Raw genomic sequence first — 20,179 nt, forward strand, 5'->3', positions numbered from 1 at the left:
TTCTTCCTGTGATTGATTTCAAGTTTCAAAGCATTATGATCTGAGAGTGTGCATAGTATGATCTCGATTCTTTTATATTTATTGAGGGCTGCTTTATGTCCCAGTATGTGATCTATCTTGGAGAATGTGCCATGTGCACTTGAGTAGAAAGTAAATTCCTTGGCCTCAGGATGTAGAGTTCTAAATATATCTGTCAGATCCATCTGGTCCAAAGTGTCTTTCAAGTCCATTATTTCTTTAGTGATTTTCTGTCTGGTTGACCTATCCATTGCTGTAAGTGGAGTATTGAAGTCCCCTGCTATTAGCACATTCTTATCTATGAGCCTGTTTCTCTTTGTGGTTAATTGTTTTATATATTTAGGTGCTCCCATATTCGGTGCATAGACATTTATGATTGTTAGTTCTTCCTGATGGATAGACCCTGTAACTATTATGTAATGTCCTTCTTCATCTCTTGTTATTGTCTTTAATTTAAAGTCCAGTTTGTCTGATATAAGTATAGCTACTCCGGCTTTCTTTTGATTTCCTGTAGCATGATATATATTTCTCCATCCCCTTACTTTTAATCTGAAGGTAACTTCCAGTCTAAAATGCATTTCTTGTAGACAGCATACAGATGGATTTTGTTTTTTATCCATTCTACTACCCTATGTCTTTTGATTGGAGCATTCAGCCCATTTACATTCAGTGTTATTATTGAAATATGTGGATTTCAAATAAAATTTGATCATATTGACATGCTGTGTTATGACCTGCTTTTCTTTTAAGAGTACTTCATGGACATCTTTCTTTCAGTAAATGCATATCTGTAATATACTTTTTAATTTTAACTCTTAATTTTGAAATAATTTTAGATTTTCAAAAAGCTGCAAAAATAGTAAAGAATTCCTGTTTACCCTTCACTCAACCTCTTCTAATTTTAGCATCCTACAGAATCATAGTACACTGACCTAACCCAGAAAATTAACATTCATACAATACTAATAACTAATCTATTATTGAAGTTTTATCAGTTGTACCACTAATGTCTTTTTTATGGTCCAAGATTGAGTCCACAATCTGACACTACATTGAGTTATTATATATCCTTAGTCTCTTCCAATCTCGGATACTTCCTCAGTCTTAAATTTGTTTTAAGTTTATTTGTTTATTTTGAGAGAGAGAGAATCCCAAGCAGGCTCTGAGCTGTCAGTGCAAAGCCTGACATGGGCTCATGCTCATGGACCATGAGATCATGACCTGAGCCAAAGTCAAGAGTCAGACGCTTAGCTGACTGAGCCACCCAGGCGCCCCTCAGTCTTAATATTTTTAAAGAGCGCTAGCCGGTTATTTTTGTCTCTCAATTTGGGCTTTCCTGATGTTTTCTCATGATTAGATTGAATTTCTGCTTTTTTGGCAAGGATACCACATTTTTGGCATAAGGACTACGGAAGTGTTTATCCCCATTTCAGTGAATCATTTCAGGAGGTACTTGATGTCGACAGTGTGAACTGTTCAGCATTATTGCTGGTGATGTTAACTTTGGTCATACGATTAAGTGAGTGCCAAATTTGTCCATATAAAATTATTTTTCCCCTTGCAAATATGGCTCCTCATCATATTTTTTTCCTCACTGATTTTAGCATCCCTTGATGATCTTGCCTTTCACAGTTATTACTGTGAGGTCTTTCAAATGGTGATTTTCTATTTCTATCTTTCCTTCTACATTTGATCCTTACAGTTCTCTGTAAGGAAGAGCTTTCTTTGCTTGTCCACTTATTTTATTTATTCATTTATATCATAGTAAGATTTTTAACTATAAAATGTTTCTATCTCTGTATCCATCCACACATCCACATACATATATATCATAATTTATTAGGTAAATCACTGTTAATGGACATTGGGACTATTATTAGTATTATTTTAATATTTATTTTTGAGAGGGAGACAGAGCATGAGTGGGGGAGGACAGAGAGAGAGAGACACACAGAATCTGAAGCAGGCTCCAGGCTCCAAGTTGTCAGCACAGAGCCTGACACAGGCCTAGAACTCACAAACTGCAAGATCATGACCTGAGCCCCAAAGTTGGGTGCTTAACCGATTGAGCCAACCATGTGCCCCTGGGATTATTTTTTTAAGTATATTTATTTTGAGAAAGAGAGAGAGCTTGGGTGCAAGTGGGGTAGAGGCAGAGAGAGGGGGTGGAGGAGAGAAAGAATCCCAAGCAGGCTTTGCACGTCAGCGTGAAGCCCAGTGTGGGGCTGATTATGACCTAAGCCCAAGTCAGATGCTTGACTGACTGAGCCACTCAGGTGCCCCAAGGGATTATTTTTATTTTTTTAATACTCTGAGCACCATAATGAACATACAATTATTTCTCTGAGATAAATTTCCCTAAGAACAATCATTTCAGTGTCAAAAGTACTTAAAAAGTACATATTTCCCTGTAGAGAAGTTAATACAAATGTCACTCAAACAAGCAGCATATGAAAGTGCCCATTTACCCACACTAACAACAACATTTCTTATCAGCATCTAATTTGTTGTCTTATCATTTTGGGGAATGGGGCAGAATATACATGAAGGAAACACTTAAAAAAAATTTTTTTTTAATGTTGTATTTATTTCTGAGAGAGAGACAACGTGAGCAGGGCAGGGTCAGAGAGGAAGGCACAGAATCTGAAACAGGCTCCAGGCTCCGAGCTGGCTGTCAGCACAGAGCCTGACATGGGACTCGAACCCACGAACTGCAAGATTATGACCTGAGCCGAAGTCGGACTCCCAACCGACTGAGCCACCCAGGTGCCCCAGGAAACACTTTTTAGAGTGAGTGGAAATTACAGTGAGATCAAAGAAAGCTCATAGTTTAACATAAAACTTTCTCCTGAGTCTGCCCCACAGTGGAAATGGATGCTCTGTATGGAAGAAAGTTCCACATCATCTGAAATGTTCAAATCGATATTTAAAACCACTTGTTGGGAATGAGGTAAAAGGGGCTGGACAAACTGTGAGGCCCTTCTTGTTCCTGGGAGTATCTAACACATTGTCTTTGGCCATCTGCATATGTCTCTGAACTTGGATGAAATGAAGTGAACTTGGATGTCTTACTTTTCAGTGGTTGAAGGCCTCTCACTGTTGGACTTGGGAGTGTCTCCGTATTCTGGAGCAGTATTTCATGAAGTAAGTGTTCTTGTTTTCTTTTCTGGGTATTCAGAGTAGTTTATAGTCACAAATACCAAAGCCTAACCTCTGCTTTGTACAAACATTTGAAAAAATCTATTTTTGAAAATCATATTTAGAAACAGACCTTTTTTAGATGTCCTCTGCATAAGAAGGAGGTTTCACAATTGCAGTGGAAATGATCCAGATTTAAGATTGTGATTTACAGAAGCAGATGAGACTTCTGTAGAAGTTACCATTTTTATTGGCAAATAAATTGTAAACAGTTCCCAGTGCACAGATAAGTTGTATGCTAATTGGCCTGTAATTGGTTCTTTGGAACATGTTTTTCCATGAAAAATGTGTTAGCAATGCTGGTTTCTTAGAAAGTAAGAAAAGCCTATTTAACCCACAAAATTAGTTCTTAAGAATGGTAAAGTCATTCATACATCACCATCATCTCTTGCTTGAGTTCCTGCGACAGCTTCCTGACAAGTCTTTCTCGAGTCAGTCTTGCTTCTTTACTTTTAATTCTGGAGAGTCCTCTTTCTGAAATGTGAATCTGATTTTGTCAGCTCACCACTGAACTCAGGATAAAATCCAAACACCTTAGGGAGCGTACAAAGGCCTGTGGGCCCTGCTTACCACATTAACCACATTTCTTTCTACTCTCACCTCCCCTTACTATTGGTGATATCATTTTAAAGCAGAAGTCTTTTCTAATTTGAAATTTTAACCCCTTATTTTTACAGTTGTCTCCCTCATACACATTTGAGAACAAATTTATTTTTGTTTTTTGTTTTTTCTGTCTAGTATTTTGAAAGCATTCAGCTTGGTTCTCATGGAGATACCAATTGGCTTTTGCATTCATATTCATTAGCTTGTGTTACTATCTAATTGAACCACAATAATACGAGCTGCTAGCAAAAACAGGGACAATTTAAGACTCTTAATAAGCACACAATTCAGTTATTGGGAACAGATATGTGTGGGCATATAAAAGCATAGCCCACTAGCCACAAGGGCCCAGTGTGGAGTAGGCTTGGGCAGTGTGTTTTCTAGACAGAATAGGAACCCCTTGAGAGAGTTCTCACATACTTTCATTATGCCCCAGCACTGTATTCCCTCTTACCTATGTGTCTTTGCTCATGTTCTTATCTCCTTATCGAGGTCTATTCTTCCCTCTTTTTGTGATTAGCTTCACTGTTTAGATATTAGCTTAGAGTTTTCCTCCTTCTAGAAACTGTTCTTCCTGAGCATCTTCCCAAGCATCTTGTGCTTATACTTTTAATGCTCATATCATACTCTTGAAATTGTCTTTGTACTTGTTTTATCTGCTATGATATGTTCCTATGATATACTATGATATATTCCTCAGAACAAGTGCTGGCACCTTTCATTAAGTATTCCTAGTGCCTAGTCCTATATCTACATATGTATTCCAATCCCTCTCTTCTTTCTGTCTTTTAATAAAGATTTGTTAAGTACATACCAAATGCAAGCTGCCCTGCTTGGTAGGTGCTAGGGATACAAAACAGGACACGGTCTTTGGCCTCATGGTACTCATTTTTGAGAGTGGAAAAAAAAAGTTAATAAAAAGGAAACAGATTTCAGAGCAAAGAATATCACCAGGAGTATAGATGACTATTTCATAATGATAAGGTCAATTCTCCAGAGAACATAACAATCCTAATGTTTATGCACCTAATAACAGAATTTCAAAATATATGGGAACTGACAGAACTGTAAGGAGAAATAGACAAATCCACAATTATAGCCAGAGATTTCAATATCCTTCCTTCAAGGATTCATAGGACAAACAGACAAAATCAACAAGGATGTAGAAGTCTGGGATAGCATGTCAACCAACTTGACCTCAATGACATTTATAGAACATTCTGTCCAACAACAGCAAAAACACATAATCTTTTCAAGTGTACATGGAACATCTGCAAGATAGACCATATTCTGGGTCATAAAACAAGGCTTAATAAATTTAACAGGATTCAAGTCATACAAAGTATATTCTTTGACCACAATGGAATTAAATAAAAAATTAATACCAGAAAGATGTCTGAAAAATTCCCAAATATTTGGAAGCAAAATATACTCCTCAGTAACCCATGGATCAAAGAAGAAGTCAGAAGGGAAATTAAGAAGTATTTTGAACTGAGTGAAAATGAAAGCACAACCTATCAAAATATGTGGGATGTCACTAAGCGGTACTTGGGGGGAAAGACATAGTTCTAAATGCCTATATTGGAAAAGAAGAAAGGGCTCAAATCGATGACCTCTGTTTCTACCTTAAGAAACTAGGAAAAGAAGATAAATGAACCTCAAAGTAAGCAGAATAAAAGAAATAAGACCTAAGTGAAAATAAATGAAACAAAAACAATGGTGAGAATCACTGAAACAAAGTTGGTTCTTTGGGATGAACAGTAAACTTGATAAATATTTGGGAATTGGGATGTATTCAATATCTTGGTTGTGGTGATGGTTTCATGGATGTATACATAGGTCAAAACTTACCAAGTTGTATACTTTAGGGGCGCCTGGGTGGCTCAGTTGGTTAAGCATCTGACTTTGGCTCAGGTCATGATCTCACAGTTTGTGAGTTTGAGCCCCACGTTGGGCTCTCTGCTGACAGCACCGACATATGATACCACTTCATATCCTCTGTCCCCCTCCTCTGTTCCTCTCCTGCTCACAATCTCTGCCTCTCAAAAAAATAAACATTAAAAATTAGTATGCTTTAAATATGTATAGTTTACTTTATATTAATTATACTTCCATAAAGCTAAGGTTAAAAAAAGTGAGATTTCAATTAAATGGTAAGTAAGTACATGTAGAAAAATAAAACTGGGTAAAGGGATAAAGAGAGATAGTCAGGGCTGCCTGAGTGGCTCAGTTGGTTAAGTGCCCGACTCTTGGTTTCAGCTCAGGTCATGATGTCATGGTTCGTGAAATCAAGCTCCACATCAGGCTTCATGCTGACAGCATAGAAACTGCTTGGGATTCTCTCTCTCTTCTCTCTGCCCTTCCCTGCACTCAGTCACTCTCTCAAAATAAATAAATTTGATAATTAAAAAAAGTGACAGTTGGGGCACCTGGGTGGTTCAGTCAGTTAAGTGTCTGACTTTGGCTTAGGTCATGATCTCATGGTTCATGGATTGGAGCCCCACATTGGGCTCAGTGCTGACATCTCAGAGCCTGGAGCCTGCTTCGGATTCTGTGTCTCCCTCTCTCTCTGCCCCTCCCCTGCTTGTACTCTATCTCTCTCTGTCTCTCGAAAATAAATGTTAAAAAAAAAAAAAAAGAGTTGACAGTCATGTATGTGTCACTATTTTAGATAGTGTGTTCATGGAAGGCACTCTGAAGAAGTGAAATTTCAGTAAGAGATCTAAATGAAGCCAGCATCATAGCATATATGATGGCCCTGATTTGAGAAGTCACTTAGCATTTGTGAATTGGATAAAGAAGGCCAGTGTTAAGGCAGAATGAGCAAAGAGGAGAATAATAGAGACAAATTATAAGAAGTTAGAAGTTGGATTATGTAGCACTTTTTATACACATAGTTAAGAGTTGGTTCTCATATCTATCTGTCTATCCTTAATGTAATTATTTTTAATATCCATAATTTATGATATGAAGGCCAGAGCTTCCTCCCAGACTCAAATTTATAAATTCTCAATTGGCTGGGGAAGTCATTTGGGATACTTCTTGTCTAATTTGATTTCTAGGAAGAATTCGTTCAAGTCCTCAATGGTCATTTGCTCAAATGGAATTATGTTCTTCATCTTCTCTAGTCTCTTGTAGTCCTCAGTCCTGGCCTCAGAGAGAGGCAAAAACTCAGCACAACTTTTCACATCTCCGTTTTTCTCAACATGCTGACACATAAGCCTTCAGGGCATTAAACTTCTCAAAGTCGTTTGCCAAGCCAGCCTTTACTACATTGGCCTTGTATAAGCCCAGTCAATAGCAGGTGGATACTTAGGTTTAATAGCCAGTGTGGTTATAAGGGTCTCATTCCAAGACTTGAGGGAATTAACAGTGGTCTTTTGGTCTCAGGGTATGATCTTCCCAAGGGCTACTCAGTAAATGCCTTTTAAAGTTTTTGCCTAGCCATCTTGAGATCCTTCTCCAATCCTGGTGGCCCACAGTAGCAAGTAGATTTTGTTTTTACTATGCTTGGAAGACATGGAGACTTTTAAACCAGGAGAGGAATGATTATATTTATTTTACATTTAATAAATATTGCTGTAGATACTGTGAGGGTAATTGATTCTAGGGGCAAGCAGGAAAATGATTAGGAAGGATGCTTACACAGTAGTCTAAGCAGGATGATGGTGGCTTGAGGCTAGTGTAGTAATGACAAAGATAGTGAAGAGTTATTAGTGAAAAGTGAAAGACAGTGAGAAGTGAAAAGTGATTCTTTAAAAAAAGTAATTAGATTCTGGTTATACTTTTAGAAGTAGACTTGTCAATAGATTTGATATGAGATATGAAAGCAAGACTGGATTCAAGGATATGATTCAAGGCTAGGAGGTTTTTTGTCCTGAGAAACAGTGAATGGTGGTGTTGTTTAATGAGACGAGGCATACTAAGGGAGGAGCAGGTTTTAGGCAGTGAGAAGAGTTCAGATTCAGTTCAGTTCTACCTTCTGACATTCACACTTGTTGTGGTCCTCTCTCAAATCGTACCAGAGTTAGCCTGTATGACCAATAAAAAATATGCAGAAATAATGATATGTCACATCCTAGGTTAAGTTATAAAAGACCCTATAGCTTATGTCTTGGGCTTTGTCTCTCTTGAGAGACAGACAGTTGACAACCTTTTTGAGGAGTTTTGCTCTAAAGGAGGGCAGAGAAATTATATGGTAGCTGAAGGCAAATATCTAGTGAAAAAGTTTTAAACATGACAATCTGCCCTATATCTATTGTGGCATTGTTTATGATAGCCAAGATATGGAAACACACACACACACACACACACACACACACACACATGAACACACACACACACACACATACACACACAGAGGAATATTATTTATCCATAAAAAAGAACGAAATCTTGGCATTTGCAGCAACATAGATGGACCTAGAGGGTGTTGTGCTAAGTGAAATAAGTCAGACAGAGAAAGACAAATACCATATGATTTCACTTAGAGTGGAATCTAAAAACCCCAAACAAATGAATAAACAAACAAAAAGCAGAAACAGACCCATAAATACAGAGAACAAACTGATGGTTGCCAGAGTGGAGTCAGGTGGGGGAGATGGGCAAAATGGGTGAAGAGGAATGAAAGATACAGGCTTTCAGTTCTGGAATAAAAGGGACAACATGGGGAATGTAGTCAGAGGTACCGTAATAGCATTGTATGGTGAGAGACGACAGATGATAGCCACATATGTGGGGTGCATAACATAATATATAAACTTGTTGAATCACCATGTTGTATGCCTGAAACTAACGTAACACTGTGTGTCAACTATACTTCAATGAAAAAAAAAAAACCAAAAACATGTGGGGGCACCTGGCTGGCTCAGTCAGTAGAGCATGTGACTCTTGATCTCAGGGTTGGGAGTTCAAGCTCCACATTGGGTATAGAATCTACTTTAAAAAAAAAAAAAAGAATATGTAAAAGGTCTCTCAAAACTTAATAAAATAAAATAATAAAATAGCAAAAATAAATGAGAATCTGCATATATGGTTGCTGATGGGAATAATCCTGTGGATAGAGAAGCTGATGATATAGGGAAGAGAATAATTGAATGAACAGTGTCTTTGAAGAGGCAGGAACGAATGGGATACATTTCACAAGGGGAGAATTTGACTTCAGGTAAGAAAAAAGGAAGTTCCTCTGTTAATAAAGAGTATAGGTATAGATAAAGGAAGTTGATCAATGTGTAGTGGGAAAATAAGGTGGTTCTCATTTAATTGCTTCTTTTCTCAGTGAAATAAGAAATGAAGTTGTCAGATGAAAGTGAGAAGTGGGGAGGAAAGTTGGAGGTTGAGGACAGGGGAAGATGTGAAATAGTCCTTTCTGGAAGACTATGTCAAATGAATGAATGGAAGAGCCGAATCTAGCCATTTAACCATTATTTAAAATGTTTCTCTGGGAGAATGCAGTCTTAGCTACAGTGAGAGAGCCTAGGACATATTCTTACTCCTCATTGTGTGTGTGTGTGTGTGTGTGTGTGTGTGTGTGTGTGTGTGAGTAAAAGGGGATAATGGTATGAGGTAGTATTTTCCAGCTATAAGAAGCCATGATAACTATACTTGCGTAAGATAACCCCATTAGGACTGAACAATTGCTTCCTCCAAACATAGTAGGGACGACCTCAAACTTGGAGTCCCTTTCTCCTCTTTCCTGAATATTGGTTAATTTGCTTGTAAGCTCAATGTTCATAAATTAAGAGCTACTATAGTTTCTTTAAATAATAAAACATAAAGAAATAAAATTAAGGGTGCCTGGGTAGCTTAGTTGCTTGAGCATCCAACTTGATTTTGGCCCAGGTCATGGGATTGAGCCTGCATTGGGCTCCATGCTGACTGTGGAGCCTGTTTAAGATTCTCTCTCTCTCTCTCTCTCTCTCTCTCTCTCTCTCTCTCTCTCTGTCTCTGTCTCTCTCTGCCCCTCTGCCCCACCTGTGCTCTCTCTCTCCAAAATAAAAGAAAAAAATTATGTCAAGCCAAATGAAAAGAGTACTTTGGAAGAGAAAGCTCATCATTCCTTCCCTTCCTCGCCCCTTTTTTTAATCTTCAACTGATTTTACTATCTAGTTCTTAGGGAAAAGTAAGAATATGTAAAAAGGGAGAAGAAAAATCTGCACAGGAGAGAAAAAGAGAACTTTGGCAACCACATCAGATTTTATGACTATCTTCAACAAATGTTTCTATTTTATGTTTAGCCAAGTACTGATCGTAAAATTGTGACTTCATCCAAAATTTGCCCTATCCTGACTGGGAATGGTCACTCACATGGAAATGTAGCATGAAGACAAATTATATTCAGTGTATACTTCTCTATAATAATCTGATATACAGTTAAACTAACTACTGTGGACATGTTAGTTCATTGCAGAAACCAGCCCATTTGCTGATAGGCTTTTTGAGAACTATTCTGTCATTTCTGAGACCTACTTAGTGCCACTCTAAACTATCTGAAGCATCAAAGCACTTTGAAAGCAGGCTCTTGGTAATATAAATATCAAGTTACTACTTCTTACTGACAAAGATAAATGCAAAAAAGAATCCATTAGTAGATAGTTGTAAGAAGTTTAGTTCTTTTAGAACTTTGAAAGGCAAAGTTTATGCCCTTGTTTTCAAAAGGAAGTAAAAAGTTGATGTCAGGTAACTAACATACTCAGGTTTACTGTATAGGCACTGTGCTAAGCACTTTGTACCCATTATCAGTTACTCCTCCCAAGAACCCAGTGAAATAGGTCACTATCTTTTTTTTTTTTTAATGTTTATTTTTGAGAGAGAGAGCGTGAGCATGAACAGGGAGGGAGACACAGAATCTGAAGCAGGCTTCAGGCTCTGGGCTGTTAACACAGCCCGATGTGGGACTTGAACCCACAAACCACAAGATAGTGACCTGAGCCAAAGTCAGACATTTAACTGTCTGAGCCACCCAGGTGCCCCAAAATAGGTGGCTATTCTTATTTTGTAGCTGAGGAATCTAAAGCTTAGAAGGGAAAAGTACACAGGTGGAACCTGAATTTAAAGCCTGTTAGTGACCTTTGCAATATTATAGGATATATTTTTGCATGTGATTGGGCATTGGAAAGAGGTGCTCCTGAGTCACCAGCAAGAACTCACTAAAACCGAGTTATGCACTATCTTTCTGGTTCTGGTGGATTAGTGAACTGAGTTATAGTAGCAGATCAACCCTCCAGCCAAGAAAAACTAGGAAAGGAGGATGGATAGGAAAAAAAAGAATCTGTTTGGTGGTATTGGAAAGCACCAAGATAGCCAGGATTACTGAGGGGCTGCAATCCCAGAGAGGAAAATACAAAATGTGAGACTGACAGTCTGGGCTGCTTTCTCCCGATATATTTATCAATTTGTAAGTGGCATAGGCTGAGGTCAGAGAAAAAAAACAGAAATTGGCTGTTAAGAGGCTAAGTAGAGCTATTGGCAGTCTCACAGTGCTGGAGAAATAAAAAAAGTCAAATGCATGGCCAACCAAGGCTGAAGGGCTCTGGTAAATGTCTTGGCTTCCAGTTAGGCCCTCAGAAGGGCTACACTGAAAGAAGGAATAAGGGTAGATGACATATAGACTATTAAAAAAACAAATCAATGGGGTGCCTGGGTGGCTCAGTCTGTTAAGCATCTGACTCCTGTTTTTGACTTGAGTCATGAACCCAGAGTTATGGGATTGAGCCCTGCATAGGGCTCCATGCTGAGAATGGAGCTTGCTTGAGATTCTTTCTCCCTCTGCCCCTCTTTCCCAGTTGTGCTCTCTCTTGCTTGCTTGTGCTCTCTCTCTCTCTCTCTCTCTCTCACACACACACACACACACAAATCCAGCTTAGTTAGCTAAACTCTAATTAGATTAAGGTGATGCTATTCTATTTAATTGCTTGCCAGAAATTTAAAGAAATCCTTCCTGGAAGAAAATAGCCTTATCCAGAACCTCTACGATTTTTCATATATAATGTCCATCATTCAGTCGAAAGTTACCAAGTATAATAAAAGAGAAAAAAATGGGCACCAAGGATTCACAGGTGATTCAGATATCAGAGTTGTCAAACTTGGACTGTAAGATAACTGTGGTCAGTGATTAATATGCACAAAAAATAAGTGACAAGGTAGAGAATTTCTCCAGGGAACTGGAATATATAATAATTAATCAAATGGAAATTCTAGAACTGGAAAACATAGTAGCAAATTAAGAATGCAATAGGCAAATTTAACTACAGATTACACAAAGCTAAAGAGAAGATTCATGGGCCACCTGACTGGCTCAGTCAGTAAAGCATGTGACTCTCGATCTTAGGGTTGTGAGTTCCAGCCACAGGTTGGGTGTAGAGTTTACTTAAAAAATAAATAAAGTCTTGGGGCACCTGGGTGGCTCAGTTGGTTATGTGTCCGACTCTTGATTTCAGCTCACATCGTGATCTCACTGTTCATGAGTGCCTGCTTGGGATTCTCTGTCTCCTTCTCTCTCTGTCACTCTCCCATGCATGCATGCTTGCTCTTGCTCTCACTCTTTCTCAAAAATAAACAAAAAAAATTTTTAAATTAAAAAAAAAATCTTTAAGAAAAACGAGAAAGGACTCATGATCTGGAAGATAGGTCTATAGAAAATATCTAGACTAAAGCTTGGAAAGAAAAGGATAGAAAACAGAAAAAAAGAGAGATCTATGAGATATAAAACATTTCAGAAGACAGAAGAAGGGAAAACATTTCCCAATTTATTTTATGGGTTCAGAAATCTTGGTCTCCTATAGAGTTCCCCTTGGCTATTCTATATGCCTTAGAACTAAAGTTTACCTCATACCTTTACTTCTCTTGAAACTGATAATAGTAAGGTTTAAGTTAATTTGTTTGTTTGTTTGTTTGTTTTTCTCCTGCAGACTCCATTAATAATATACCTCTTTCATTTCCTGATTGACTATGCTGAATTGGTATTTATGGTAAGTAACCTTCCACCTGCAATCAACATGTATATATCTTTAGAGTATCTATAGAGTATCTTGTTGTTTTTAAGAAAAATTATCTTTTAGGAACTTAGGAGTTTCTCAGAGTATAAAAACAAAAACCTATTCTAATTGAATTCAAGGAAACTGTGATATATTATGGAAGTATGGGAAGTAGTCTCTGACATCTGACCAGTTCTTATTCCTTATAATTTTAAAATTTGATTTTTGGACTATGTAGTCTCAAACTTTCTAGTGCCAAGATTCTATGATTGGCTTTAATTGTGGTGCCAGTGTAGAGGGTATCCTGACTTTCCTAAGCATTCTGCCAAGAGATTCCATGCAGTGGAGATAGGCCTGATGAGACTTTTAGGGGTAGTGACCTTCAACATTGAGATGACAGGGCTTTTTTGAGAGACAGTAATTTGAAACACTTGCCTAATGTAAAGTTGAAAATCTGAGTCAAGTAGGAGATCAGCTGAGGTCTTCCTTAATTAATTATAATAATTCCATAATTATAATGGCTGCTGTTTATTGAGGACTTATTTAGTGCTCGGCACTTGACATATATCAGGCCTGCAAACTATTGGGTATTATTACTACTTTATAGAAAACTTAAGTAACTTGCAATTAAAGAACAGATGTGGTACACCAGGGTTACATAAGCCTTGATGGGCCCTAATCCTTAAAGTTTTCCAGTCAAATCTTCCTGAAAGGCTTTATCTTTGGGTAGTCAGAGTGAAGGTTGAAGTTCTGCCTAACTGGACGAATTCATACTGAATAACACACCACCATTCAAGGTGGCAGCATTTCCTCACTCTTATACTATCATTTCTCTTTCTCTTGACAGGTAACTGATGCACTCACTGCCATTGCCCTGTATTTTGCAATCCAAGACTTCAATAAAGTCGTGGTAAGTAGTCAGTGGGTGAGACAAACTGGTGGAATTTTTTAGTAGCCTTCTGGTCTCTGTTATTACAGAAAATCAAAGGTCATGTACTTAGGGATGTAACTGTTTAAAAATACTAAGAAGTAGGAATGAAGCTTCTGGCCTATTAAGCCAGCCCTGCCATGGCCAAACCTAAACCAACAAGACAGCTTCACTAATGGACACAGAAATGTCAGTTTAATCTCTGTAGCTTAATATCCATTCACCTGCAACTTTAGACTTTCTGGAGCAGAGCTGAACTACAATTATAGTAATGAGGGCCCCTAGTAATCTTCCTTTCATGAGTACAGCTTTTAACTCACTGTGTTATACCTGAGGTAAAATTGGATTCCCAGTGTAGTTTCTGTTTCCCTACAGAGAATTAATCTTATTTGGAAAATTTGGCATGTAGTAAATGCCTGTAGAAAGTTTTGGGTTTTTAAAATCAGATGTAATCTTTTTTTTAAAGTTTATTTCTTTCTTTATTTATTTAGAGAGAGAAATAGTGAGCAAGCAGGGGAGTGGCAGAGAGAGAAGGAGAGAGAGAGAATCCCAAGCAGACTCCATGTTGCCAGTGCAGAGCCTGACATGGGGCTTGAACCCACGAACCATGAGATCATGACCTGGGCTGAAGTCAGACACTTTACCACTGAGCCACCTGGTATCCCACCAGTCTAGAAAGTATTGATGTAAACTTTAGTCTTAATCCATATGTAATAGCCAAGGGAAATGGTATATCATGACCATTTTCATTTTCCTGGGTTCTGAGAGTTAACAGATTAACCATGTGTACTATCCATGTAGTTATTTTAAAACTTGGCTGCAGTCCTCCTTGATTGGCTGGGAGCCACTGAGATAATTTAGACTGGGGAGAGAGAAGGCTGCATCCCACTGGTGGTGTCTGCGGTTTATTTTCACTTCTGTTACCAAGCAATAGAATCAGAAGTAGCAGTCTGCCTTTCTGTGGCACTGGTCATTAGTAACAAAGCTGGTGAATTCTACAATTATGGACCTCAAAGAGATTTATAAAATATCTAGATTGGGAGTTCTTAACTTGGAGTCCATTTATAGACTTAATAGGCCTATTAGACCAGAGAGTGTACATCTTAAACCAATGGAGCATTTGAGACAACATAGATAAACCTGAGAGCATTATACTAACTGAAATAAATCAGACAGACAAATGCTATATGACCTTATTTATATGTGGAATCTAAAAAAGTAAAACTGGGGAGCCTGATTGGCTTAAGCAGTAGAAGATGCAATCTTGATCTCAAGATCATGATTTCAAGCTCTACCTTGGGAGTAGAGCTTACTTTAAATAAACTATAAAACAAAAAAATAAAAAGCCAAACTCCTAGAAACAGAGTAGATTGATGGTTGACAGGGGGTGGGTTTGGAGGTAGGGAAAATTGGAGGGTGTTGGTCAAAGGGTACAAACTTCCAGTTGTAAGATGAGTACATTCTGGAGATCTAATGTACAGCATAGTGACTATAGTTAACAATATTATACACCTGCAACTTGCTACAGGAGTATATCTTAAATCTTCTTACCACCCCCCCCACCCCCAGCACAGGAATTATGTGAGGTGATAGATGTGTTACCTAACCTTACTGCAGTAATCATTTTGCAATACGTACATGTATCAAATCTTATTGTACATTTTAAACTTATACAATATCATATGTCAATTGTATTTCAGTAGGATTGGAAAAGAAAAGACAATTGTAGTGACTGAGGTGAAATGCTTCAACAGGATTCCTTTGAGGGCTAGAGATGATATAATTGGGTGTGAAATTCATAAGCTGAGGAATGCAGAGATAAATAGCAATGGTTATTTTCTTCCCCAAGATAGATTGTGTATATAGACCATAGTCTTTGTTCTTTGAAGTTATATGCTAAAATATTTAGGGGTGAAGTGTCATGATATCCGCAGCTTACTTTCAAATGGTTCAGAAAAAGAATTTGCGTGGGGCACCCAGGTGGCTCAGTCAGTTAAGGGTCCAACTTCATTATGGGTCATGATCTCATGGTTTGTGAGTTTGAGCCCCACATTGGACTCTGTTCTGACAGCTCAGAGCCTGGAAACTGCTTTGGAGTCTGTGTCTCCATCTCTCTTTGCTCCTCCCCTGCTCACTGTAAAAGTAAATAAACGTTAAAAATAATATTAAAAAAAAGAAAAATAATTTGCATATTTGTGTGTTTAGAGATAAAGGAAATGTGGCAAAATGTGGCAAAATTAGTAGATCTAAGTGTTTTATTGAATTATTCTTTCAACTTTTCTATAGTTTGTAAATTTTCAATAAAAAACACTAGGGAAAAAGTAGATCTATGTCTGTCAGTGTGTATACACATGCATGTGCACACACACACACACACACACGCGCGCACACACACAGTATAGATGTGATATGTGTGAATATCCAAAGGAAGGTTGGTAGCTTTCATTTAAGAACACAGTCAGCCAGATCTTTTCAACCAAAATGTAAAACTGAAATGTGTTTTGGTGGAAGTTGATTAGAAATGCCAGCATCATATGTACTCTTTCTTTTCCTGTTCAAGTGTCATAAAAATACCACACATACACCCCAATTAAAACAATTTTTTAATGGTGGGGGAAGCTTAAGGGTAAGTAATGAAGCTAGGTTTCATAAATGAAATGTTTCTTAACAAAGTTAGGCTTCAGTGTCAGTAGAAGAGATATCTTTAATTTAGAGTAATGATAATTTTAATTCATTTGTTTATTATTTGAGTTTATATGGAAACAAAGAATTTTTTTCTTTGTGTGATTTAAAGAGGTTGAGAGAAAACCAAATGAACTCTTGTTGATACCCTGTTTTTTTTTATCATTTTTTAAATGTTTTTTTATTTATTTCTAGGAGAGAGAGAGAGAGAGAGAGACAGTGTGAGCAGGGGAGGGTCAGAGAAAGAGGGAGTCACAGACTGAAACAGGCTCCAGGCTCTGAGCTGGCAATCAGCACAGAGCCCGATGCGGGGCTCGAACCCAGGAACCGCGAGATCATGACCTAAGCGAAAGTCGGACGCTTAACCGGCTAAGCCACCCAGGCGCCCCGATACCCTGTTTTTTTAGCACACAAAAACATTCTGTTATCACCAAGACTGAATTGAAATTTGGAATAGTTTTGTTTCTCCATCCTCAGAATTCAGCCTACTGGAACATTAGGTTTCTTGGTCACAACAAGAGTTTTATTTACACTGTGTAACTCATTCTGAATGGCAGATTTTGATGATGTGGATAGAGTATCAGCACATGTCTTGCCCAAATCTCCCCTACTTTGTCAGAATGGGCCCATTGCATATGGAAGCATTTTAGTCCTGCTAGGATTTAAGACCAGATGCCTGGTAACACAACCATGTCTACACTCAGACACGTTCTCAGGTCATTAAATCAGCAAGGCTACCCATCTGGAAAAATATGATGCAAAGGTGGGTTCCATCCCCAGCTCATCTCCAGCTGTTAACCTATGGAATATGAATGCTGATTGATTAGGACCAGTGGATTCTCACATGTCACATCTACCTTACTTAACAAAAGCAGTGTTTTTCATCTAGTCTGTCCTTTGCTGAGATTGTACTTTCTATTTGGAACTCAGAATTCGTGTTAAAAAGTTGCTTGTGGTTTGAGAGGAAGTGATAAAAACCTGTCTCCCCTTAATATGATTAGAGGGTTGTAAATTGGGAGCATAGGCTCCTGAACTTGGAATGTGGTAAGGCTAACAGTGGGAGATTTGGTGGGAGAGGAGTATTCACTCCTCCACCTTCGGACACCCTAGTTTTGGGGGATGCAAGTAGGTATAGACACAGCTTCAACGATTAGAAAAAGCTCTTTATTTGAAGCAGGGGAATCATGTCCTTGTAAAGCCAAATCTTGCAAAGGACAGGGAGAGGCCGCATAGAGAAGTGGTTAGAAGGGAAAGAAAACTCCACCCTGGAGATTTTTTTTTTTTAATTCAGAAATGTCTATTGAAATACAACACGCAAATGGAAAAGTGCACAGGCGTCTGTGTATGAAGTGATCAATATCACAGAGACAGTGCACCCAGGTAATTTCCTTTTAGGCCGCTTTGAACCTCTCCTATGATAGTTTTAAATCTCATCATTGTCAAGGCTGCTGAATATATACATATATATTCAGGGTCAGAGAGAGAGGGAGACACAGACTCTGAAATAGGCTCCAGGCTCTGAGCTGGCAGTCAGTTCGGGGCTCGAACCCACGAACCGCGAGATCATGACCTAAGCAAAAGTCGGACGCTTAACCAACTAAGCCACCCAGGCCCCCCTACTACTAAATCTATGCCAGAAATAAGTGTTTACTTGTGTTCCTGTGATAACTTTTCTATTTTCTTTTGAATTGAAATATGGCTCTTTAAAAACTTTTTAAATTTTCCATTTAAAAAATTCTGAAATACCTAAGACTTGCAAAAATATGTAAAGAATAATATGCACTGTGAACTTACTTCAGCTTAAAAAATGAAACATTACACATAAAGTTGCCTCAGAGACTTTCATCTCCTTATTCTTCCTCTCACCAGTTACCACTGTTGTGAATTTAGTGTTTATCATCTCCACACAGGACCTTAACTTTTACTACTTTTGTACATATCCCTAAATAATACGTAGTATTATTTTGCATGCTTTTAACTTTGTGTAAATGGTACAGTGCAATATATATTCTGTACATGCCTTTTTCATCATTAAATCTTTAATCATGCCCAGATACTGCATGGCTCCTCTGCAGTGCTCTCTTTTATAATCAATTGCAGCATTGAATTTATACTGTCAAAATAAGATTCTCAGGTTATTAAATCAGCAAGGCTACCCATTTTAGGTTCAGAGGCTTTTTCCATCTATAGTCTGACCCATGTTTGCTTATAGGGTTGCCTACCTTTTTTTCATTCTGGAGCACACCCATGAACTTGTTGGGACACACCAGGGAAGGCAAGAGCTTTCCACCCCCATCTCCCTCCCTCCAGACTATCCAGCTGCCCAGGCACACCAAGCCCTCCTCCTCCTTTTCTTCATCATGGCTATTCCCCACTCCCTCTGTAGAAGTCAAAAACTTGAAACAGGAGAACTTGGAAGAAAACCTGGGATACTGTGGCATTCAGGGGATCATTTTTCTTTGCATGAAAATATTTTGCTTTGCTGATGGAACTTTGGAGTCCTTAGGCCACTCATGATAATTCTTCAACAGGGCTGGGAACATTGCTTTGCCAGTTATTCATTCAGCCACTCAATAGATATTTATTGTTTGCTCACTGTGCCAGGTATTGGCAAATAAACATGGTCCCCGTCCTCACGGAACTTATAGTCTAGTGATGGAGACAGATATTAGTCACATAAATAAAAAAGTCATAACTATGAACAGCGGTATGAAAGAATGTGTATTAATAGGGACATTCTACCTACTTTGAGGGGGGTTAGTGTGCCTTCCTGAGGAAGAAATGATTTAACTGAGATCTAAAAACTCTGTGGGAGCTAACCAGCAAAGAGAAGAGGTTGTTCCTATTCAAATGCAAAGGCCTGGGAGCAGGAGGGGTATGGCATGTTCATGGTGCCAGAACCCAGAAAGTGAGAGGAGAAGTGGGAGGTGGGTGTGAGATGAGCCTGGACAGGTAGGGCCAGCCCAGGTGGGGCATGTGGGCCATGGAAGGACCACTGTTTTCATTCTAAAAGCAATGGGAAGTAATGTGCTTTGTCTTTTTTTTTTCCTTTTTTTCCAGTTTAAAAAGCAGAAACTCCTCCTAGAACTAGACCAGTATGCCCCAGATGTGGCCGAACTCATCCGAACCCCTATGGAAATGCGTTACATCCCTCTGAAAGTGGCCCTGTTGTAAGTATTCTTTGACAAAACAGGGCTCGGTGCCAGTGAACGCGAGGAAAATCTGATGAGACTTTCTCATGTTGTTTGTTGTATTTTTGGAGATCTGCGGTCTTAGTCATCAAGTACTTGCTGTGGTTCTGTTGCACAACTGGGGTTCTGGCCAGCAAAACAGACAGAGCCATTCTGTCTCTGTTGGGACAAAGCCTCACACAGGGACATGCACAATCAGCCCTTCACAAATGCTTTTTCACTCCATGCTGATCTGGGCTCCAGCCTACTTGTAACCCGTGTTTCTTTAAAAAAAAAATTCTTTAATTGTATATATGGATTGAATAAAATTCTGATCTTTATATGGCCATTATTTTATTTTGAGCAGCTCATATGTTTTAAATACAATTGGTCCCCTAGTCCCCCATTGGTAGTTTAGAAAACTATAGCCAGATAGACCCATCCCAGCTGGATGACCAGTCTGGGAGAGTGGAACTTATTGAAGCTCTTTAAAAGAATTCTCTAGGAGTACTCAGTTCTGCCAGGAAGTTTAATTTTTTCAGGTTATTCCCGTTTATATTCCGGAGATAGGCAAATGTGAATAATTATTCAGTCAACTCATAGTC

At 38.5% G+C, this 20,179-nt stretch overlaps 1 protein-coding gene across 2 annotated transcripts in view; it reads left to right on the forward strand.

Annotated features, from left to right (window-relative positions):
* The window catches only part of PIGU (phosphatidylinositol glycan anchor biosynthesis class U), an 84,138-nt gene that overhangs the window by 12,954 nt on the left and 51,005 nt on the right, over positions 1 to 20,179 (forward strand). For both annotated transcript variants that reach the window (XM_039248717.1, XM_039248718.1), the window contains exons 2-5: positions 3,098 to 3,162; positions 12,729 to 12,788; positions 13,642 to 13,704; positions 19,465 to 19,574. In XM_039248717.1, coding sequence (XP_039104648.1) covers positions 3,098 to 3,162; positions 12,729 to 12,788; positions 13,642 to 13,704; positions 19,465 to 19,574 — 298 coding nt within the window. The remainder of the gene's footprint in view (positions 1 to 3,097; positions 3,163 to 12,728; positions 12,789 to 13,641; positions 13,705 to 19,464; positions 19,575 to 20,179) is intronic.

The sequence above is a fragment of the Hyaena hyaena genome, unplaced genomic scaffold (assembly GCF_003009895.1).
Source record: "Hyaena hyaena isolate Hyena2069 unplaced genomic scaffold, ASM300989v1 scaffold_315, whole genome shotgun sequence".
NCBI classification, from domain to species: domain Eukaryota; kingdom Metazoa; phylum Chordata; class Mammalia; order Carnivora; family Hyaenidae; genus Hyaena; species Hyaena hyaena.